Consider the following 25,258-nt stretch of genomic DNA (forward strand, 5'->3'; position numbering starts at 1 on the left):
TCTCTCACCAGCCCTGGAATCAGTCCAAGAAGCCCTGGTTCCTTTCAGTGGATGGTGGTATTTAGAAACCAAGATTTGAGAGCTCATTGTTACTGTGGTATTACAGCTCCCAAGAACTCTCAGTGGGCAGAGCTAAGGAAGTATCTGTACATATCCATGGACATGTATGTATATACATTCACATATCTACCCACATACATACATACACACTGCGAGCTTATACCTGTGCTCCCAAATTCTAATCTATTACCAAAGGTCAGTTCTAATTTCCTCCCCCTCTATATCTGTAAATTCCTTTCTCCAATGGGGAAAACTTGGCTCCTGTTATAGGCCAGTATGTATCCAGTCTCCTAGTGTTGCTGCTGCTGTGCTTGCAGGATGTTCTCTTCATCCACTCAGACTCTGACACCTGCCTGGGGCCACTGTGACTATTTTCTCCAAAGTTCCCATGTCCTTTTGATATGACTCCCATTAGTTGTTTTTGTTTTCTTTCTTTTTTTTTTTTTTTTTTTTTTTTTTTTTAGATTTTATTTATTTATTTGACAGACAGAGATCACAAACAGGCAGAGAGGCAGGCAGAGAGGCAGGCAGAGAGACAGGAGGAAGCAGGCTCCTTGCTGAGCAGAGAGCCCGATGCGGGACTCGATCCCAGGACTCCGAGATCACGACCCGAGCCGAAGGCAGCGGCTCAACCCACTGAGCCACCCAGGCGCCCCAGTTGTTTTTGTTTTCTTGACTTATTTGGAAATAAATTCAGACTTACAGAAAATTTGCCAAAAAGAGAACAGGATGTTCCCCATACACTTCATACAGATTTCCTAAATGTTATAGTTTCTCTATGCTTATTATTTATTTATTCTTTGGTGTATGTGTGTGTGCGTGTGTGCATGTGCATAATGTTTTCTTAACCATTTGAAAGTAACTTATATATGTAATGCCCCTCTAACTGTAAACACATCATTTTATGTTCCTAAAAACAAGAGCATTCTCTAACCACAGTATAGTTATCAAGATCAGAAAATTAATTTGACACAACACTATTATCTGATCAGATCTTTTTTCAGATTCACCATTTATCCCAATGATATTCTTTGTAGCATAGGAAAAGAGAAAAAAATTGTTTTTTGGTCCAGGATCCAAGGATCACATCTTTCATTCGTCTTTTTAAAATCTGGAACTACTTTTTAATCTTTTGTCTTTTATGACCTTCACATTTTTGAAGAGTATAACCTCTTATTTGTAAGAATATCACTTAATTTGGCCTTTCCTGATGTTTTCTCATGATTAGATATAAATTATTTACTTTTGGTAGAATAGCCATATAAGTAGATGTATCCTTCTTAGTACATCTTATCAGGAGGCACATGATATCTAATTTTCTTAGTAGTGATGTTAATTTTGAAGTGATATGTATCCTCAGTAGTCTTTGATAGCTTGCTTTCTTTCTGGCACAAACACGTTCTAGACACATCTTATATATTTCTTGTCCCAAACTTGGAACCAGCCTTTTCTACAAAGATCCCTGGTTCTTTTCATTGAGATATGGTATTTAGAGGCCATAATTTTTGTGCAAAGTGTAGTTTTTGCTACTGTCTTTTCATTATTTCCATGCCTTTTTAAGTGGGCAGTACTAGGAGATAAATATTTTGAGAGAAAAAATCTTGAGTTCATATTGCTGTTTCAATTCTAGTGAAAGATTAAGTTTTTAATCAAGAATTTTATATTGGTATCTCTTTATAATGAAAATCTTGATCCCCAATGACATTAGCATTATTACTTATTTGCTGTATCTTATAGTATACTTGTAATAGTTAAAAAAGACCCAATACCAATAATATTACTACTAACAATTTGACAAATAAATACAATTTATATATATCTTTAAAAATTGTTCTATATCCCAAAATATATCCTGTTAGAATCTATAGCCTAAACACTTTGACTCACAGTTCTTAAGCAGTTCTTTTCCTTGTTTACTTATGCCACTGACTTATTATGTAATTAGCTTGTTTTTCAGTTTTGAGGTCTTTTTTTTCTTTTTAATTTTGTAAATTATTTATATGATTTCAGAGTTAAAACTATATGTAGGGCTATACTCACAGAAGTTTTGCTTCCTTACCTGTGTCTTCTTTTCCCTTTAGGTAACCATTTTTATGGGTTTGATCTTGCTTCCTATACAAAAAGTAGAATATTGTAAACTGTTCTGCACTTTGCTTTTTTAATTTAACAGTGTAATTTGGAAATCACTCCAGATCTTTACTTAGAGATCTCTCTCATTCTTTTTATGTTGCCTATACTGTGTTGTCAGAAGTAATACACTGATTCAGCCAGACCCCTATTGATGGATACTATGGAAGTTTAAGAGATAGAGAAAGGAAAACCAAGAAATGACATATGTAATTAATATCTGACTCAGTGCATTTGAAAAATTGTTGCAAGACTGAAGGGGACATATAAATTAGATGTTATATGCTGTAAGATTTAGTGCTGAGAAGTTTGCGGTTTGCAACTAGAATTAATTACATTGTGAGCATTTCATGAAAGGAAAATTTCTTCTCCTGACCCACTGAAGTCTAGACCTGGCTATAGTCTGACCCCGGAAAGGAATGTCTTGCCAGGTGGGGCCAAGAGTGAATACTTGGCAGCTTTAATGGTTCCAACACACTCTATTGCATACTTAAGTCTGAGGAGATGACAGCCTCAGTGCTCCAGTATCTGTTAATCTTGCCAGATCTTTGGTGATCAAGAGGACAAGCCTTGCTCAGTTTGCCCAGAAGGATGACTTTTGCCTGTTCCCATCCACTAAGGGTGTAAGAGGGGTGTGATCAGGATTATGATTTGGCCGGTACAGATTGCTGGAGAGAATTTAGATGTTTACTTGGATCATCTCTCTTTAGAAACCTTCTCCTGGGACCCATATATTATCTGTGCAATAAAAGAAAGTTTTGTACAGATTCATTTGTTGCCTTGGCTCTTCTGTCCCAGAACTATCTCCCTGAGTCCACCTTCCCATTTTTACTTCTGGTCTCTGTAGGTTGGTGAAGCAAGGTTGAATGGGACCAAGATGATTCAAGAAGAGTTGCCTGGGTTTTTGGGAGAGGAATGAGTCTAGCTCAGGCAAAAAATGATTAATAGGCTGAGGGCTTTTCTTTGCTGTCTTCCTTTTCATTTTAGGGCTCCAGGCCTGTGAAGTCCTGGGATGACAGAAAAGGGCAGGCTTTAAAGCCAGATGACCCTGTTGTGGTTCAGTTCCTGGATAGACATGCTAATGGCTAACGTGGCATTTTTAGAGTGTTCCGCCACTTTCCCACCCATTTGAGAAAGATGGAGTCAGATGGAAGGTCAGAGTATTACAGGCTTTAGTATTGGTGAAGCTGGGGTTGGAGAATGTGGCAGTCTACCAGGGTCCCATCAGTCTGATCCCTGATGCCTGTATTAGTTTGTTAGGGCTGCCATAATGACTAACCACAAACTTGGATGGCTTAAAATGAGAGAAATTTATCTTCTCACAGTTCTAGAGGGTAGAAAGCCAAAATCAAAGTGTCAGCATGGCCATGCTTTCTCTGAAGGATCCGGGGGGAAGATCTGTGCCTTTGTCTTAGCCTTGTGTATTGGCTGACATTCCTTGGTTTGCAGCTGTGTGACTTCGTCTGCCTGCCTCCATCTTCACATTATTCTTCCCTCTTTTTCTGACTCTTCTCCTTTTATAAGGACACCGGTCATATTGGATGAGGTGTTGAACATGATCTCATCTTACTTGCTTACATCTGCAAAACCTGTGCTTCCAAATAAGGTCATATTCACCTGTATTAAGGCTTAGGGTTTAACACATCTTTTTGGGGGACACAATTAAACTCATAGCAACGCCTGACTGAGCACTATGTGAGAAGAAGCTTATTGACTCACTGTGAGACCAAACTGGGTGAATTACAGTGTTGAAATGGAAATGCCAGCTTTCCAGCTACCTCAGGCAAAGTCCAAGCCCTCGCTCTGGTGGATGTGGCACTTGGCTCTACTGAAAGTAGAGCAAGGTAGTCATATCTGTAACATCTGGGCCTTGGCTGGACAATTTCTTCTAAAATCTCACTGTAGGGGAAGTAGGAGTGAGTGAGGACTGGAAAGGACGGCCTCCAGGGTTCCAGCGGGTCCACATGAGGAATCATGGGGGGAATGTTCTCATCTACACTGGCATAGCTAGTAATCGTGCCTTGGTTCATTTTCTTTTTAGCTTAATATATTATCTGCTTAAATGGTGAGTGCTTTATATCCCAGGGTTGTACTTTATAGTTGATCCTTAAGTGTTCTCTTCAGAGGCCATAAGCAGTGCATACCAGTTCTGTGGCAGGCATTGTCTAAGAAATGAGTAATCCTAAGATGAGAATCATGTATTTTTACATTTTCCGCAGAAATTACTTAAATAAGAGAACACAATTTGGAAATATAGGTGTACACAGGAAAGTTATATAGGATATAGATTTACATTTAGCAGCAAAGCATTACTTCAGTTTCTTTTCTATTCCAAATAAAGAGATATGATTAAGATAAGAAGAGCACATGTTTTTCCTTCATGATAAAGTACAACTTTTCAGAACAGAAGCTTGGGAGAGTTCTATAAGTATGAATTAGTGTTACACTTTCCTTCACTTGCTGAAAAAGATCTTTAAGAAAAAATTCTTAGGGTGCTTACTATAAATTTGGCTGTTTGGTTTAGGTGGTCTGAAAAAACATTGACGACTCGCTCTCTAGAAGCAAAACAATAAAGTTGTCATCAGCTGTTATCACTCACTTTGGGGACTGTCTGTAAGAGGTGTGGCATTAAAAAAATTATTATTAATTACATCACCTCCAGCTGAAAATCACAGGTATATTTTCCCCAAAGTATAAGTCTTTCTCTGAGTAGGAAACACTGCAAGAGCATTTTGAACCTACTCTTCTGCTTCAGAGAACTAAAGGTAAAAGAAAGAAGGGTGACTGGGAATTTGATTGTAGCACCATGATTAGGCTTAATAGTGATAAATGTGGATTAGGAAAAACTCAAGGAATAGTGAACTTATAAACTACCTTTTAAGGGTAGAGAACATAAAGAGGCAACCCAAAAATAAAATGAAAACGGTTATTAATGTCCAAAAAAAAAAAAAAAAAAAAGAAAACTAAAAAATAGACTTTTTTTTTTTTTTTTTGCCTGTCATGTTGACAAAGATTTGGGTCATGGGATTAACATTAAATTTTTAGAAATTTTAGCATATTTCAAATTTTATAGTGATCATATATTAACTTTAAGATTGAAAAGGGTCTGAAACATAAATTAACTAGGTCTTTAGTGTATGTACGATTTGTAGGTAGAACTCGGTTTGTGTTATCAGCGAATAGTGACAGGAGGAGGAGGCAAAGTATGTTTCACAGACAAGTTAGCAAACTAGGTCAAGGGCAGATATTTAATTCTGATTGCTACTAATTTGCTGCATATCTTAACAGTCTCATTGCGTCAGTTTCTTGTCAGAGCCATTGTTCTGTATTTTAGACCAGAAATCTTGACTTGCACATTTCTCTCACTTCTATCAGGAAATTTTGTTCTGAATATATCTGCAATCTGACCACTTCTCACTGCCCACTTCTGGTCCAAGTCACCATTTTATTTTGCCTGGATTGGTGTAAATTGTCTCTGTACTTCCAACCTTGTCTTTGATACTATAGTCAGAATGATGAGCCTGCTCAGTGCTCTGCTTAAAATCCTCTGGAAGAGTTACCTTAGAAAACACTGTCATCTTCTTGAAAGTATCAAGAATGAGAATGTATAAGAAGGGGAAGAGTCCCAGATTATTTCCCCCAAACTCCTTTTCTCCGTTTTCCCTCTCTCCACTCTCTTGCTTTAGGACTTCCAGTCACACTTACATCCTTCCTATTCCGCGAAGAGCCCAAGACACTCCTTGCTGTTGCTTTAGTCCAAAATGCTTTTCTTCCAGTTATCTGCATGATTTATTCCCTCCTTCAGGCGTCTGAAATGCTTCCTCACTTACCCTATATAAAATAGCTACTCCTTGGTTTCTTCTTCAGCATGCTTCTGACTTATTTATTGTTTGCTTCACTCCCCTCCTATTAGGGTTTCTCTTCATTCCCTCCTGAATGCCTACTCAGCAGTTAGGCATTTAGTAATGGTTCTTCGAGAGACTGGATGGATTTTGAGTTTCTTTTTTAGTGTTTTTTTCCTCTGTGGGAGAGCTATGCATGACACCCTTGTTCTTTGGGTAAAAGTAAAGCTGCCTTCCAGGTACCAAATGTTTCTACAAAGGTAGTCTGGGAGCTTCTTCTCCTTTCTCACTGCTCAGATTATTCTTTACCTGTCAAGCAATGAGTCTGTTTTCTAAGTAACTTTTCTGTGTGTGAGATCAGTGCTTTCCTTTTTCCTGCACTTGGTATCATTTTGTGTAAATATTTCAACATTTTGGCACTTATTTCTTTATTCAGTTAGCAAATAGTTATTATAGCAGATGTTACAAACCAGGCTGGATCTCAGACTGGAAGTTAGGGTTTACAGAGACAGCCTGCTTTTCCCTTGAGTTTAGAGTTCAGTGTATGGTCAGAAGTGCCAACCACTGTGATAGGCAACTACTATGAGGAATGCAGGGAGGGAAGTCAAAACACATAGGCTGGTTCACCTAGGCCTACTTGGGTAAGATTGAGAATCTTAACAGTGGCCAGGAGTTTGCCAGGTGAGGAGACAGTTAAAGGCTGCCCTGATGGGAGGGAATGATTTAGACAGAGGCACAGAGGGTTCTACTTATTTCGAGAAGCACAAATCAGTGAGCGTTGTTGGAGCTTAAAATATAATGCAGACTGTAGTGGTAGACAAGGCCATGATTGTTAGGTAAAGGTTTGATCTAGGTGCTTCTAAAGGATTATGTGTGTCTTGTATAGAGGTTAGACTTTCATCCTGCAGCCCAGCATTGGGCATGCACATCTGTTATGTAGGTGTGAAGGGAAGTGGGTGGGGAGGTGGCCTGGAAGGTTTTTTTCTTTTGCATGCTTCCTCCCTGAGGCAAAGGGAATACAGAATAACACCCAGTGCTTATCACAACCCTTGTGCTCCTTAATGCCCATGACCCAGTTACCCCACTGGGTGTTATACGCATCTAATGAATCACTGAATACTACATCTGACACTAGTGATGTAATATATGTCAGCTAATTGACTTTATTTATTTATTTTTATTTAATTATTTTTTAAATATTTTATTTATTTGACAGAGAGAGAGAGAGACGCCTAGAGAGGGAACACAAGCCAGGGGAGAGGGAGAGGGAGAAGCAGTCTCCCCGCTGAGCAGGGAGCCCGATGCAGGGCTCAATCCCAGGATCCTGGGATCCTGACCTGAGCCAAAGGCAGACACTTAATGACTGAGACACCCAGGTTCCCTGGCTAATTGAATTTAAATTAAAAAAAAAAATATATATATAGAATATTTTATGTCATGTATTAACTTATCTATATCCATGCAGATTTTTTTCCTTTATATTTAAGTTCCTAGTGGGTGGCAGGATTAATTTGATTCTTCTCACATGTACTTTGTGAGAGAATGCTTATTTAAACCTTTATGAATGATGATCATGTCTTTATCTGTAGCCCCGATCCATTTTAACCTCTTATTATCCCATAGCATGTTTTCATCTTTATGTATTCCATCTCTTCCCAATTTTTCTTTTTGTCGGGCAAATTAACTTTATTAAAAAAAAAAAAGGAGAGCTTTGTTCTGAGACTATTTGTTGTTTGGATTGTCACATACCAGGTACATTATTGGTTCTAGAAGTGGGATGGGGATAGGACTCCTTTCTGGGGCAGGCAGGCCAGTGCTTCTTACTAATTTTTTCATTCTGTATGTCTGAAGTGTTCAGTACATATTGAGGGAATCATCCTGGTTATTGTCAGCAAGATTTAGTTCATATTTTTGCCTGTTTTTCTACTTTGATATCCTGTAATCCTTCCTTTCTGAGCTCTAGGCAAACTAAATTCTGTCTTCAACAATACTTACAGATATTTTCACTGCTCAGAATGCTCTTTCTCTTATCTGGCAAACCCCTATACCTTCTACTAAGTCTTAACAATGAAGTCATTTCTGAGTAATTTAGGTGGAGTTAATTACCCCTGCCTGTGTACAGTTTTGTATTGAAGTCTGTTCCACCTGTAGATAGTGACTTTGGATGGTGAAGACAAATCTTACCCTTTTTTCTATCTCTAGTATTTTAGCCTGGTACTTGGTAGTTTTGCTGAATGGGTAGTTTGTAAATTATTATAGGAAAGCATATTAGGACACTTAAAAATCCTGTGCTGGGGATGTTGGGCATTGTCCATTCTCTATTCATCAAAGGTTAGGCCTTTATACAGTTGTGTGTGTGAGAGAGTCTGTTTCAGAACTGGTACATAGGAACAATACCTTTTGTAAACTTGGAAAGTTAGAAAATTCATTCTCACTAGGAAGGATTTTGAAGAGGTGAGCAATATAATCAGGTCAGTGTTTGAATGCAGGAATAGGAACTTGGGAGGAGGAATGGCTAAAAACAGGTTCTTTTCCCAAGAGTTTGGGAGAGATGAGGAAGTCTCCCTAATGGGGTGTTAATGAGAATGGTAAGTAACTAAAAGAGAAGAGTTTCTGCTGGGACTGGGGTGCTTACATGCTGTTTGGGAGAAATGACCACCAGCCTTAAGCACACAGTAATTCAGTGCTGATGACTGCATCATCTCCTCTGCAGAGACTGCCCCAGCCATCATGGAGGTGGCCGAGGTGGAGAGTCCTTTGAACCCCAGCTGTAAGATCATGACCTTCAGACCCTCCATGGAGGAGTTCCGGGAGTTCAACAAATACCTCGCATACATGGAGTCTAAAGGAGCCCATCGAGCAGGTCTTGCAAAGGTGATTATCCTCACATCCTTTAAACCAAGAACAATCACTTGGCCTTTTGTTTTTGCTCTTAGTCTTCATAATATGGGAAATGGTTTATTCCAGAGAATATTCGCAAAATTTGTTTTCATTAATTCATGCAGAGCATTTATTATCTTCAAAGAATAATTGTCTTATTTTTTCTTTTAACTATTTATGCTAGGTTGTGTTCTAGGGCTTCTTCTTCCTCTTCTTCTTCTTCTTCTTTTTTTTTTTAAACATGTGTGGCTTCTAGAAACTAAAGAGATCCATGTATGGTCTCCAGAGAGAGGTGAGAGTATTCATCGCTTTCATCACTTTCTCATAGAGGACAGTTATTAACCTGAAGCTTAACTCCTCCCCTCCCTTTCCTCTCTCTCTCCCTCCTCTTTTCCTTCTAATTGTTTCTTTCTCTCTTTCCCCTTTTACAAATATAACAGATTTACTGAAATATAATTCACATACCATACAATTTGGCCACTTAAAATATACAGTTCACTGGTACTCGTTGGCAGTCATTTTCTGTTCCCTGCTATCCCCTCAGCTGTACGTGACTACGAATCTATTTTCTTTCTCTGTAGATTTGTGTATTCTGTTTTCTTTTCAGTTACTTGCTTATCAAGTGTGGAGAGTGCCTACTACATACCAGGTACTGCCATGTCCTGGGAGATGGGATAGTAAAGACCACATTTCTGCCCCTGTTGAATTTATATTCTGGAGGTAGCTTCTTAGGGTGGTGAGATAAGGACATTTAAGCAGAGGCCCAAAGAATATAAAGAAACCAACTTTTTCAAGATGTGGGGACAGAGAGAATAGCAAGTCCAGAGGCCTGAAGGCTGACTTGAGCTTCATGTGTGGGAGGAATAGGAAGGTGGTCTGTGAATTTGGGGCTCAGTGAGCAGAGGAAGATGTTGGTAAGTAAGGTAAGAGCCCTGGAAGGGGCCAGATCATCCTGGGCTTGCTTGGGCTTAGTAAGCCTTGGGGGTTTTATTTGAAGTGCGGTGGGAATCATTTATGGGCTTAAAGCAGATGAGAGAAAGACATGATGGCTATTTGTGTGTTTGTTATTTTTGTGACATTATTTTGTTTTGTTCTGTTTTTTTGAAAGCTATGTATTTGAGAGAGAGTGTGCAGGTGCACATGAGTCAGCGGTGGTGGAGGGGGAAGGTGGCCAGGGGCAGGGGAGAGAATCCTCCTTGCTCCTGCTGAGCAAGGAGCCACAGGGCATTCTCTATCCCAGGACCTTAAGATCATGACTTGAGCTGAAATCAAGAATTGGTCGTTTAACCAACTGAGCCGTCCAGGCATCCCAGTGACATTATTTTGAAAGTGTCACAATGGCTCCTACATGAAGAATGAATATTGTGGGGAGACAGAGTGGACAGACTGAGAAAAGTGCTGACAGAATGGAAATGGGGAGTCTTGTCTGGGGTTGTTGTGATATGCTGAGGGTCATAGTAAGGCGCTGAAGATTGCACTGTGGGTTTGCACCTATAGATCCAAAGTTAGAACTTTGAAAGAGAGATAATCTATATAATTCATCCTTTGATCACAACCTGAGATGGATTATATTCCTTGTATAATGGAAATATATTTCTTTTTCAATTTTTTAAAGAAGATTTTATTTACTCATTTCAGAAATAGCGTGTGAATGAGGGGAGGAGAGGGAGAGGAACAAGCAGACTCCATGCTGAGTGCAGAGTCTGACAAGGGGCTCCATCCCATGACCCTGATTATCATGACCCGAGCTGAAATCAGGAGTTGGATGCTTAACCAACTGAGCCATCCAGGCGTCCCTGGAAATATATTTCAATTAAAAATTTACTTCGTAAGAGGCTAAGGGGTGAGGGACGGAAAAAAGTCCCCTCAGAAGAGTATGTTTTATTGTACTTACTTCATTTTATTATTCTAAACGTTAAGCTTGTAATCTGGGTTTCTGTAGATTTGTCAGCATTACCTCATGAATCCTGAGCCCTGCCAGAGCCTGCTCAACTGTGGCTGGGTCATGGGTTCTTCGTGGAATTCCCACATCCAGCAGGATGTCCAGTAGCATTAAGAGCAGATATCAGAGGAGAGAAGTCCCAGAACTGAGGGGTGTTTTAGTATTCAAGTCCTCCTGCATCTTATAACCCAATTTGACTGTGCTGTTATCTGTCCCCTGAGGTCTGTCATTTTGTTGTGTATGGTTCAAGTTGCGCCTAGGAAGGGTTTAAAATTTGGGGGATATTAAGTTGAGTGAAAGTTTATTAGGGGTGGGTAAGTGACAGAAAAGGAAGATAAAAGAGGAAACAAAGAGAAAAGTTAAGAGGTTTATAATGAATTTCTCAGATGAGGGATCCTTAGTTTAACTTACTTATTGACTTTTTTTTTTTTTTTAAGATTTATTTATCAATTTGACAGACAGAAATCACAAGGAGGCAGAGAGGCATGCAGAGAGAGGAGGAAGCAGGCTCCCCGCTGAGCAGAGAGCCCGATGCGGGGCTCGATCCCAGGACCCTGGGACCATGACCCGAGCCGAAGGCAGAGGCCCCAACCCACTGAGCCACCTAGGCGCCCCTATTTATTGAGTTCTTAAAGAACCCACTTTTGGAACCTCAGCACTTCAGTATCTTTGATCTGGAGGAAAACCATTCCCCTACTGCCCCCTTCGAGAAAAATCATTTTTGAGTTGAAGAGACTATCATTTCAGGATTATCTAACACATGTAATTTTGATCATAAACTAGCAGTGGGGTAGCAAGGATTTGGGCTTTATTTGAGTGGAGGAAAGTTGGGGGTAACTGGTTGTCCCCTTCTCTGGGCTTTGAATGCAACCCTTTGTCTTGCTCTTCTCCCCTTTTGTTCCTTGAAAACATAGATTTTACTATGTTCCACTGAGATTATGGAGTGTGCTGTGGTAGGGTGGCACGTTTAGTAACATGAGAAGGGAAAGTAGCACACATCCTCCTAAGGGTACACCTGTGTCACTGCTGGCATTCTCTGACAGAATGAAGTTAATGAGAACCACAGTTAGTTTTCTGAATGTTGAACAAAACACACCTGAGTCTAGACTTTTTTTTTTTTTAAAGATTTTTATTTATTAATTTGACAGACAGAAATCACAAATAGGCAGAGAGGCAGGCAGAGAGAGAGGGGAAGGCAGGCTCCCTGCAGAGCAGAGAGCCGGATGCAGGGCTCTATCCCAGGACCCTGGGATCGTGACCTGAGCTGAAGGCAGAGGCTTTAACCTACTGAGCCACCCAGGTGCCCCAGACTTTTTTTTTTGAATGAGATTTATTGACAAAGTTGGAGATACTCATTTATTCAGTCTTGTGATAATTTTCTTTTGCTTCTACCAGGAGTACAATGAACTGGTTTTGTTGTTGTTGTTGTTTTTGTTTGTTTGGTTTTCTTTTGTTTTTTGTGGGTTTTTTGGGCCATTTTTGTTACCTTTCACACTAAGTCACATAAAGTCAGTTTCACCTACTTGCCTTTTTTTCCTGGAATTTGCAGCAAGAGCAAATGTATAAAATTGCACCAAATCAAGTTGTCAAAATCAAAACTGTATTAATGCTGTTAGTTTGCTTTGAGAGTAAGCCCTGGGGACAGAGCCACCCATGAGACTCTTTGTTAATGCACCATTTAATGAATTGGTCTTAATTTATGATTTGGAGAAGAGGGTTGATTAGTTCCAGTAGTAGTGACTTTGGCCTTAGATTGTAGTCTGTCTTGGTTTTTCTTTTATCAACATTTTTTAAGATTTATACTTTAGATTTAACTTTTATTTCCATAGTGAGAGATTTGACTCCAAACTTTCTATCTAAAAGGTAGTTGTAAAGTTGGCAAGGTGAAGATCACAATCTCTTTAAATGTAAAATTTACATTGTTTTTGTGGAGAAAGATTATGAGGAAACTTTATTACATATGAAGTGGGTAAAATTATTACATGACAGTAATCTAGACATAGACTGTCCTGGGCCATAGGTTATGCACGTTACATAGTTTTGTGAATAGCCTGGAGAGTATAGACAGTGATCTATGTCCTCAAGGTGTGAAGAAAGATTACAAGATGCACTGCTCTTCCTCTTATCCCTTCTTCCTCAGTATTTAGATGGTGATAATAGCAACTTATTTCAAGATAAGTAGGGCAAATACAGGTTTCAGTCAGAAATTTTCTTTTGAGTATAGGGCGCAGGCTGGGATTGGGGAAATGGTGATGTAAAATAAAATGTTTGTTTTTATTTTGATATAATAAGAAGGTAAACTTTAGGAGGAATGGGTTTCCTTCAGTTAAAGAGTCATTGTATGTAAAAGTTTAATTTTGGAATCTTAAAGTCTTATGTATCTTGTGTTTCTATTTCCTATGTAAGAAAATCTGAGATTTAAAATTACAGTCCAAAAATAAGATTTTTATTATAGACCTGAACTTACAAACTTTTTTTTTTTTAAAGATTTTATTTATTTATTTGAGAGAGAGACAGTGAGAGAGAGCATGAGCGAGAAGAAGGTCAGAGAGAGAAGCAGACTCCCCATGGAGCTGGGAGCCCGATGCGGGACTCGATCCCGGGACTCCAGGATCATGACCTGAGCCAAAGGCAGTCGTCCAAGCAACTGAGCCACCCAGGCGTCCCTGAACTTACAAATTTTTAAAGTTCTGTCTGAACACTTTTATCAAAAGTAAATGAACACATACATGAAATATTTATAAAGATAATGTTTAATTTTCATAAATTTGTTACATTCATTGCTTCTCTAAATTTAGAAAAGAAAATTGCTACAAAACTTTTTTCACAGATAGGAAAATATTCAACTGGAAATATAATATTAATTTTGATTATAGATATATTTGTTTCTAAACAACGGCCTGAATCAATCCATGTTTCAATTTTTTGGATTATTTGCACTTATTTCTGATGAAGAGCAAGTTAGTATTTACAACCTTTTCCCCTTTCAATATGTCCTGAAGACAATTTGGTGTGTTTATCCATATGCATTTGTTACAATTATCCAAATTCTTTTAAAGTATTGACTATGTGTTTTCAACAGCATATAATATGACTGTATCTATTCTCATTTTAAACTAACATACCTTGGTGGAAGTAAAATGTGAAATATCTCCATATCACTGATGAAAATTAAATTAACTTTAGACTTGACAGCTCACTTTTTTTTTTCATATTCTTTCAATCTACACTTGACTATCATTACACAACCTCTAGGAAAGGCTAAAATTTAAATGATCGATAATACAAAGTAATGATGAATATGGGGAGCCAAAGAAAAAGACTGCATACATTGCTGGTGGGAATGTGAAATGGTACAACCACTTTGACAAACATTTAGTAATAACTGTTAAATTTGATCTATACATATCCAGCATCCCAATAATTTCACTGTTGGGAGTGTCCGTAGATATGTGTTTATTTTAGAGAACGGTGTGCTTATATGCAGCAGAAAATGCACACAACAATATTAATAGCAGTGTTATTTGCAAAATCACAGAATAATAAGAAATAACAAACAAAATAATCAGAAAAAAACAAGTGAGCACTAAATGGTTCCCCATTTATGAATAAATATTTGTATGAGGGAGTACAGTAGGAGTGAATATCAGTGAACTTCAGCTATATAGACCATCATATTTGAATCTCAGAAAAATACTGAGTGAAACACAAAAGATAAACCTCAAAGAAGATATGTATATATGGATGGTTATATTTCCATTCAGTTAAAAAACTGGTGCTAAGGGGGCGTCTGGGTGGCTCAGTGGGTTAAAGCCTCTGCCTTCGGCTCAGGTCATGATCCCAGAGTCCTGGGATCGAGCCCCGCATCGGGCTCTCTGCTCAGCAGGGAGCCTGCCTCCCCCCAACCCCACCTGCCTCTCTGCCTACTTGTGATCTCTGTCTGTCAAATAAATAAATAAAATCTTTAAAAAAAAAAAAAAAACTGGTGCTAGGGATGCATACCCAGGCACCCAGTAAAACCATATAAACCCTAGCAGGGAAATGCATACCATAAATGCTGTGATTGAGCAAGAGATAAATGTGTTTGGAGGGCACATAGAGGTACTCTGGTGTAGCTTTATAATTCATAGTTATATATTTGTAATCATGCATTTATTGATGTGTGCTATCTATATTTTGCAATTAATTTTTTAAAGTTTTTCTTAAGAAATTGGAACAGTTTATAAAGGTGAATATATTCCAGCTGTAAATCATGACTTAATAACTTTGTCCCTTCTAATTTTTAATCATAAGCGTATATGTTTTTGGTCTTACTGTTTATTGATCTTTTCACTGTTAATAATTAAGTGTTTAAATACTGTTGGAAAATTGGGCACATGGGTGGCTCAGGGGGTTAAGCCTCTGCCTTTGGCTCAGGTCATGATCTCAGGGTCCTGGGATCCAGGCCCCGCATCAGGCTCTTTGCTCAGTGGGGAGCCTGGTTCCCCCTCTCTCTCTGCCTGCCTCTCTGCCTACTTGTGATCTCTGTCAAGTAAATAAATAAAATCTTAAAAAAAAAAAATACTGTTGGAAAAGAGTGGTGTGCTGAACAACCTCATACAGGAACAAAAGCATTGATAATGTATGTCTCTTTTCGACTTCCTGTTCAATGATGACATGTTGGTAAGCTCAAATTAGCCGTGATGGGTGTAGTTACATCATGGAAATAGGCGAGAGCTACAAATTCAAGGTTTTCTCCACCTTCCCAGAAAACTGATTGTTAAACATTTACTAGCACACCACTCTGCTATTTGCCATGTTGTGTGAGAGGTATTTAAAAAAAAAATACTGACTAAACATATATTTGCTAATTTTTTTATTGTATTAATATAAGCATGATTGAATTTCAAGTTATTTTGTGTGTCTTTCAATTTTACTTTTAAAATTGAGAGGTTACTAGTATCAGCTAAAAAATAAGTTAATAAAAGTACTGTTTGGAATAATGCTCAATAAATTTTGTTGTTAAAAAACATCAAATCAGTAAGGTGAATATTTAGGAGAATGTAAGGCATTTCCCTTACTCTGAATCTTCATAGTTCTTCTACACATTTGTTATAGAAATGCTGAGAAATTCTTCACTTCTCTTCTGTTGGAATATCAAAGCTAAATGACTACCTGGAATATTTTCTGGATAATATTTTATTTTATTATTTTATTTTTAGGTGATTCCTCCTCGGGAATGGAAGCCACGGCAGTGCTATGATGACATTGATAATTTGCTTATTCCAGCACCGATTCAGCAGATGGTCACTGGGCAGTCGGGACTCTTCACTCAATACAACATCCAGAAAAAAGCCATGACAGTGAAGGAGTTCAGGCAGCTGGCTAATAGTGGCAAGTGAGTGCATACACTTTGCTGTTTTTGCTTTTGAAGTTATACATGAACATGGTAAGAAATCAAGTAGACAGAGGAGCTTGTGATGAGAAGTAAGAGTCTTCTGCACATCTTCTTTCAGTTTTCATTTAAGAGTTTCTGTTTTCTGTTCTTCATGTGGTTGCATGCTTATATTTAGCTTACTGCTAAGGAAATTATTTCTCGTTTTATCATCTTAGTCATATCTGTAAATGGTTTTTTTCTATCTTTTAGTTGCCATGAGTATTTTTGATTTTACACATGATTCACATTTGTTTGACAAATTTTCTTTGTACACAAAGTTTAAGTCTTTTTTTTTTTTTTCCAGCTCTGGGGGAAACTTTTTTTTTCTTGGCTGATAGGACTTTTAACACCCATGCTCTTCAGCACCTTTTATCCTGCCCATGCAGTGACAGTGTAGTCCAAAAGGTGCCGTGGCCATAGGGGTTGGAGAGTCACTTCACATTTTGGGCTGGAGGAGTAAGGGGCTTGGGGATACTCTACCAACAATGCTTTACGAGCCAGAGGCCATGACATCTCAACCTCCAAGCCTGCATCCTGGTGGGAGGTGGCAGTGGCTCTTTCCAGCTCTCCATACCTGAGAGGAACAGAACCAGACGGGGTAAACCATAGGCCCCCAGCTCCACTGATGGTAGCTCCCAATCCTGGCTTCTTCTCAAGGCATAATCCCAGCTCCCATCACAGGACAGGAGAGGTCTCTCCCCTCCTTGGTCCTCAGTGTCAGGCTGAGCCCTCTATACTAGTCAGGACAGAGGCAAAGCTGGAAGCAGCAGTAGTGGCAGAAAAGGAGCAGGCACTGAGTCTGGTGGGTTGTTGGGCCAGCAGCATGGGGCCAGAGGCTCTCCTGAAATCAGTGCAGGCTATCTGTTCTTGCAACTCTGGGGCTGGTCACAATGTGGTTGTAGTTGGCTGTAACAGGTACTTGGACACCTTTCTTTCTGGATGCTAGCTGATAACTTGTCTTTGGTTGCTGTCCACTCCTTGGCATCAAAATACCAGATAGTGATGGCATACCTGGTGGCATAGGCTGGTTCCACCTCATGGAGGTTCCACTGATCAGTCCAGAAAATGAGCAGCCCATCAAGGAGTGGCTTGATGTTGGTTGCTATAGGCCAGTCTTCTGGGGAGATTGGCAGCAGGCTGCCATGCACCTTAATGTCCCAGTTCTGATTTAGGTAATATAGTAGGTGATACAGTGTCCATTGCTGTGGGGATTGATCATATGCCTTACGTACCCCAGCCTATTGCCTGAGTAAGACACCACCATGGCCTTGGTGTGCCCATTGATGACATAGCCACCCAGCACCCAATGCAGTGGTGGATCGCAGCATGCACATGGATCATGAGGACCCCAGTGCTTCAGCAGCTGATCTGATGGCCTTCTGTGGAGGCAGTGGCTGTTCATGGTAGTAAGGTCTTCATCTCCTGGGCATGGAGGGTAAGGCCTGGGCTGGTGATGCCACCCTCCTCTCCCTTTGCCTCCTCCACTTGATGCAGCTGGGGGCAGGGCAGCTGTGCCTGGCATGGGGCAGGGTGAGACACCACAGGCAGCAGAGGCTCTTCTTGAACCTTCGGTGTGCTCACTGGTCCCCAAGTCCCATGCTGTCCTTGGGGCTTGGGAAAGAACCTGTCAGATTGGTGAGCTTTTTCCTCTGCCCTTTACACCTTTGGTTTTGCCAGCCTCCAGTGCTGCACAGCACACAATACCCCTGACAGTGTTTAAGTCTCAAATGATAAATAACATATTTGGAAGATGAGTAATTTGAAAAGGAAATCCTTGAATGATTTGAAGGGCTACCATTATTGTATTAGCCTTATTGTAATTATACCTATTGCTGTGTAACAAATTACCTCAAACATTATAGCTTAAATCACCAAGCATTTATTTAATATCTCAGTTTCTGTATGTCAGGAATCTGGGAGTGACTTAGCTGGGTGGCTGTGGCTCAGGGCCTCTCATAAGGTTGCTGTCAAGATGTCAGGTGGGGCTGCTGCCATCTGAAGGCTTGACTGTGACTGGAAGATCCTTTTCTAAGATAGTTCCCCATATGTGGCTGTTGGCTAGAGTCCCGAGTTCCTTGCCTCATGGATTGCTTCTCATATTGTGGCAACCTGCTTCTTCCAGAGCAAGTGATCCTAGAGAGTAACCAAGATGGAAGCCACAGTATCTCTTTATGATCTGTTTTTTGACCGTCTCTTCTGCCATACTATCACATGGAAGGCCTGGGTGGCTCAGTTGGTTGAACGTCTACCTTCGGCTCAGGTCGTGATCCAGTTCTCATAGATTTGTAAACTTGTTCTTGGCTGGATGTTCTTGCTGATATTCTTGGGGAGGGGCCTATTCAGTGATTCTCAAATGTCTTTGCCCCAGGGGGAGTTACACCACACTTGCTGGGGGCCAGACTAAGTAATCTGTGGGGCTTTGCTCTGGGTAGTTTTTGTTCCCTGAAGGCTTTCCATGCAACTTTAGAGGACAAGAATGAAAACGGCGACCTCCCAATCTCAGCCCCTGGAGGGGCCGAGTGCTTGGGTTTCCCCTCCTCAATGAGCCCTCAGAGAAAGCATTCAGTCACTCCTGTCTCCCTGGTTTCTGGCCACACTCTGTGCTCCCCTGGCCTGTGACCATGTGTTTTTATCTTTGGCACATGGCCCTGTTTAGAGTCTCTAAATCCGCAGATTCCTGTAGCGCGCTCCTGTGCTGTGGGGGTTCTCTCTGGATCTGCCTCTTGTTGGGCCCCTGCTTGAAGAACAGTGGCTGGACTGTGCCGTGTAACACAGTTTATGGCAACTCTGCACTGAGAGCCCACTCCTTGGATCACTCTTTGCAGCCATCTTCACCGCTCTGATACCTGGGAGTTCTGCCACACTCAGGTAGCCTTCGTCTTCCTGTGACCCCGAGAGTCCTGAGAACACACTATCCCAAGAAGTATTCCACTCCCTTCCACCCCCTGCCTCTTAGCCACCAGAATGACATCCCTGACTGGAGCAGACTTCTAAAAGTTCTGATTTTGTGCTCCTCTGCTCTGTCACTTGCCAGTAGCTGGCTGATGGAGGATCCCTCCTCCTCTGCAATCTATCTTCCCATTTATTGCCTTGGATTTTCTTCTCCTCACATCCTACCTTGCAGAAAGTGGTCGCTTTTCTGTCAATAGAGTTGCTGCTCTTCTTTTCTTTGATCTCCAGTTGAATTTGTAGGTGTTCAGAATGGTTTGATAGCTACCTAGCTGAAGTTTTGGTCTTTTACTCTTCTGCCATCTTGGACTCATCCTGAAAGTTTTATATTTCATGTGAGTCCCTTCTTTTGAATTTTTGGTAGGCACTAGTAAATCTCATTGTTTAAGATCTCATTAATTGAGAATGTGAAACTTTTATCATAGACTGGACTGGTTTGCATTCAAAATTTTCAAGGACTCTTTTAGCCATTTACTGTAATGTACATTATATATATAATGTATAACATTATATATATATAATGTATAACATTATATATATAATGTACATTACACTATAGTGTAATGCTATTGAAACAGGATTGTGGAAGCAGACTTATCCAGCTTTTTAAAAGTATAAATGGTGTGTTGTATTCTGTTGTTTATCTTCTAGCACCCATTTCCAGAGTCATTTTAAAAAATTTTTAAAAAAGATTTTATTTAATTGACAGAGAGACACAGCAAGAGAGGGAGCACAAGCAGGGAGAGTGGGAGAGGGAGAAGCAGGCTCCCCACTGAGTAGGGAGCCCCATGCGGAACTTGATCCCAGGACCCTGGGATCATGACCTGAGCCAAAGGCAGATGCTTAATGACTGATTCACCCATGCGCTCCTCCAGAGTCATTCTTAAAGTGTTAATTAAATAGATTAGTTCATATAGTGGAACATCTGCTTGGCTACTTTGATATTTCGGGAGACAATTTGGATTTGAAAGTAATCAGATTATACTTGCTAGAAAATGCTTATTAGTACCTTTAATAATTATTATAATTACCATAGGAGAGGTACAAAGTACAGTGGGGTTTCAAAAGAAAATAAGACTTCTGTGGTTGATAATCAGGAAAGGAGTAATTTTGTTTTGTACGTGCCATTGAGATGAATTTTGAAGAATGGTCAGAAATGCTTTTATCAGTTACAAAAGTAATACATGTTTATTTGAAAATTCAAACATTGTAGAAATATATAAGTTTGGCTCCCAGATGATCATTGTTAATAATACATGGTAATTCAAAATATTGATGAGAACAGAGCCTTGAAGACCTTTTTTTCTTGTCATAGAGTCACTTGGATCATCATCTCTAGCCCATGTGATTATTCTAGTGTAGTATCAATTTTCTTTTTAGAGGGAGTTTATTTTACTAGGCACTTGTTTTGTTCTTATAGCTGTTCAATTTTTACTCTCATCTAAAAGTTAAAAATAGGGGCAGCTGGGTGTCTCAGTCGGTTAAGCCTCCAGCTCTTGATTTCTGCTCAGGTCGTGATCTTATGGTTGTGAGAGAGAGCACCATGTTGGTCTCTGGGCTGAGTATGGAGCCTGCTTAAGATTCTTCCTCCCTCTCCCCCTGCCCCTCCCTTCCATGCACATGCACCCACTCTCTTTCTAATCTTTTTTTTAAATTTTTTTTTATTTTTTATGTGACAGAGAAATCACAAGTAGGCAGAGAGGCAGGCAGAGAGAGAGGGGAAAGCAAGCTCCCGGCTGAGCAGAGAGCCCGATGCGGGGCTCGATCCCAGGACCCCGAGATCATGACCTGAGCCGAAGGCAGTGGCCCAACCCACTGAGCCACCCAGGCGCCCCCTCTCTCTTTCTAAAAATAAAAAATTCTTAAATGTTAAAAATAGAACTACCCTATGATCCAGCAGTTGAACTACTAGTTATTTACCCAAAGAATACAAAAATACAGATTTGAAGTGGTACATATACACTGATGTTCATAGCAGCATTATCAACAATAGCCAAACTATGGAGAGAGCCCAAATGTCCATTGACTGATGAATGGAAAAAGAAGAAGTGGTGTATACACACACACACACACACACACACACACGAATATTACATCAAAAATGTCTTGTCATTTGCAATGATGTGAATGGAGGAGCTAGAGTGTATTATGCTAAGACAAATACCATATGATTTCATTCATACGTGAAATTTAGGAAACAAAATAGATGAACATATGGGTAGGGAAGAAAAAGTGGGAAGCAAACCATAAGAGACTCTTAACGTTAGAGAACAAACTGAGGGTTGATGGAGGGAGGTGGTGGAGGATGGGCTAGATGGGTGATGGGTATTAAGGAGGGCATTTGTTATGATGAACACTGGGTGTTGTATGTAAGTGATGAATTACTAAATTCTACTCCCGAAACCAGTATTACTCTATTTGTAATCTAACTAGAATTTTAATAAAAATTTGGAGAGAAAGAAAAAATAAAATGAAGATTCCTAGGAAAAAAGATACTTTTGAAAATTCTTTTTATATTTCCTCTGCCAGTTTCATGTGGGAAATTTATTTCAAATGCCAGTGAAATGGGTTTCTAAGCCTCAATCCAAGGCTTTTGCTTGTTCACTTACAGTTATACTTGGGCAAATGGTGTTCATTATGGTTATAGGATGGTCCTGAGATGGAGTTAATTTTCATGGGAGGCAGGGGGCAGTCTCCTGTTTGTTTGTTTTTTTTTTTTTTTTCCTTTGTTCGTCTGTTTACTTTGATTCAGTATATGCCTTTGCATAGGTGCACAGTGCATCATGTGCTTGGTGTAAATAGTAAACAGGATAACATACTCATTTGGTTAATAACACAACTTAGTTCAAAGAAAATCTAGAGACCTCCAAGATAGTTCTACTATAAAGCTTTATGGAGGTAAGTAATATTCTCTCTTGTATCACTTACATTACTGATCTATACTTTCTTCTAGGCATGGAGCTATGTGCTTTATATAATTATGCAATGGAGTCCTCACAATAATTCAACTGTTACTATCCTCGTTTTATAGAGGGATAACTGAGGTCCAGAGAAAATTAGTCCCTTGCCCAGGATTACATAGCTTACACATGACAAAAGATGGATTCAAAGCTCTAGGCAGGCTGGTCCTAGAGACCCATCTTTAACAATTGCTATATAGTGAATAAAAGGTTCTGGAAAAAAGGAATGGTGGATTGGTTTTGAGCAAATTGATACTGGATTTGTGGGACAGTTGTAATTGTTTGACAGTCTATTAAGGATGGAATCTGTAGCCAAGTTTCATTAGAATTGGGCACCAACTGAGTGAACCAGTCACTTTTTTCAAGTTTAGAATCATTATTCATTCAGTCAACAAATACTATATTCACAGATTTTAGAATTTAACTCAGTGGCTAATACTAAACCATATGTGTCTTTTTTATTTTAGAGTTATAGATAGTTAAAAATTGATCCATGATTGAGTGGTATATAGTGATAGATTCTTTGGGTCTGTTATAGTGAAAAACAGTTTAAGACTTTGGTATCCAAAAAAATCCAACAAATTTCTCTGTAAGATATAATAAACAGTATCTCTGTTACCTTTTTTGGTCACCTGAGTCTGGCTTCTAGTTAGCTTGCCTACAATTCTTATTACTATTGGAACCTACTAATTGAAGTGGTAGAATGCTGTGGAGTAAATGATGCTTTCATGCCCATCTTTATAAATTTTGGCTGTCCTGTTGAGATTCTACTGTTTTGGGTAAATCAGCAAGTTATTTTATATTTCAAATAAAGTTGTTAATTTGTTTGGTTTTCTTGCTTACTGCTTAGGTAACTAATTTGGGGTCCTAGTATAGTGGATATTGATTTTGATTGTTCTACAGTTATTAAATCTATAGTAAAATGTCAGTAGGCTTTATGGGGATTGCTACTGCTGCTAAACACTCTTTGCTGCTAAAAAACCTGTATCATTACTTTCTTGGTTTGTTGATTTCTTTTTTCATGTAGAAATACTGGTATTTTTGTGTGTATGTGTATTAATATAAGATTATTTGTTCACAGTCCAAATAACACAGAGAAATAAGTGCTTTTCTGTAATTCCAATGTAAAAGATAACCATTAATATTAATAATATGATATAAATTTCTTTTTGTCCTTTTGAATACAATTATAGATTTTTTTACATGTATATTCACCATTCTGTAATCTACTTAATTCATTGTGGAAAAATATTAATGTCAATATGTAGAAAGATCTATCTTATTTTGTATTCTGTATTTTATTTAACTTAGCCCTTGTTGTAGGGCAACATTAGTTTGAGTTTTCAGTTATTGCTGGAGCAAACACCCCAGGTCACGTATCATTGTATATGTCTCTGCATTGTTAGAATGAATTTCCAGAGTTGGATTTTAGGGTTGAAGATATGCATTTTTTTAAAGGTTTTGATATGTGTAAAAAATTATATTCTGGAAAGCTTGTACTACTTTATACTTTTACTCCAGCTGTGTAAGAGAGGTCTCATTCTTTCCTACCATTAATATATTAACCATTTGCCAATCTAATGTTGGTAAAGTATCTTATTTTGGTTTCCTGGACTTTTCCTCAGGTCATTCTGCTGCTAATGATCATGTTGATTGCTTCTAGTTTTGGCTTTTCCTGCTTTCCTGGACTTTGAGTGAAATTATTTTTTGTCAATTTTCCTATAGATGTTTTATCTTTTGTATGTAAGTCTGTAAAATTTACTAGTATAGAATAATTGGTTAAAGATTTTAGAAAATAATTTGAAAGGTAAAATGGTGAGTTTTTTTTTTTTTTGGTTGATAATTTTTTTTAATATAATTTTTAAATTTTTTATTGACATGTGTTATTAGCCCAGGGGTACAGATTTGTGAATTGCCGTGTTTACACACTTCACAGCAATCACCATAGCACATACCTTCCCCAATGTTCATAAACCACCACCCTCTCCCTATCCACCTCCCCCCGGCAACCCTCAGTTTGTTTTGTGAGATTAAAAGTCTCTTATGGTTTGTCTCCCTCCCGATCCCATCTTGTTTCATTTATTCTTTTCCTACCCCTCAAACTTCCTATGTTGCTTCTCAACTTCCTCATATCAGGGAGATCATATGATAATTGTCTTTCTTTGATTGACTTATTTTGCTAAGTATAATACGTTCTAGTTCCATCCACGTCGTCACAAATGGCAAGATTTCATTTCTTTTGATGGCTGCATAGTATTCCATTGTATATATATACCACATCTTCTTTATCCATTCATCTGTTGATGGACATCTAGGTTCCTTCCATAGTTTGGCTATTGTGGACATTGCTGCTATAAACATTTGGGTGTCCCTTCGGATCACTACATTTGTATCTTTAGGGTAAATACGAAGTAGTGCAATTGCTGAGTCATAGGGTAGCTCTATTTTCAACTTTTTCAGGAACCTTCATGCTGTTTTCTAGAGTGGGTGCACCAGCTTGCATTCCCACCAACAGTGTAGGAGGGTTCCCCTTTCTCTGTATCCTCACCAGCATCTGTCATTTCCTGACTTGTTAATTTTAGCCATTCTGACTGGTATGAGGTAGTATCTCATTGCAGTTTTGATTTGTATTTCCCTGATGCCGAGTGATGTGGAGCACTTTTTCATGTGTCTGTTGGCCATCTGGATGTCTTCTTTGCAGAAATGTCTGTTCATGTCCTCTGCCCATTTCTTGATTGGATTATTTGTTCCTTGGGTGTGAGTTTGATAAGTTCTTTCTAGATTTTGGATACTAGCCCTTTATCTGATATGTCATTTGCAAATATCTTCTCCCATTCTGTCAGTTGTCTTTTGGTTTTGTTAACTGTTTCCTTTTTGTGCAAAGCTTTTGATCTTGATGAAATCCCAATAGTTCATTTTTGCCCTAGCTTCCCTTGCCTTTGGAGATGTTCCTAGGAAGAAGTTGCTGTGGCTGAGGTCAAAGAGGTTGCTGCCTGTGTTCTCCTCAAGGATTTTGATGGATTCCTTTCTCACATTGAGGTCCTTCATCCATTTTGAGTCTATTTTTGTGTGTGGTGTTGGG

At 39.1% G+C, this 25,258-nt stretch overlaps 1 protein-coding gene across 2 annotated transcripts in view; it reads left to right on the forward strand.

Moving 5' to 3' along the window:
• The window catches only part of LOC111156570 (lysine demethylase 4C), a 467,853-nt gene that overhangs the window by 29,839 nt on the left and 412,756 nt on the right, over nt 1-25,258 (forward strand). For both annotated transcript variants that reach the window (XM_022517552.1, XM_022517553.1), the window contains exons 2-3: nt 8,743-8,903; nt 16,053-16,228. In XM_022517552.1, coding sequence (XP_022373260.1) covers nt 8,760-8,903; nt 16,053-16,228 — 320 coding nt within the window. In that variant the 5' untranslated portion in view covers nt 8,743-8,759. The remainder of the gene's footprint in view (nt 1-8,742; nt 8,904-16,052; nt 16,229-25,258) is intronic.

Source organism: Enhydra lutris, unplaced genomic scaffold (genome assembly GCF_002288905.1).
Source record: "Enhydra lutris kenyoni isolate GAN:26980312 unplaced genomic scaffold, ASM228890v2 scaffoldscaffold47, whole genome shotgun sequence".
NCBI lineage: Eukaryota > Metazoa > Chordata > Mammalia > Carnivora > Mustelidae > Enhydra > Enhydra lutris.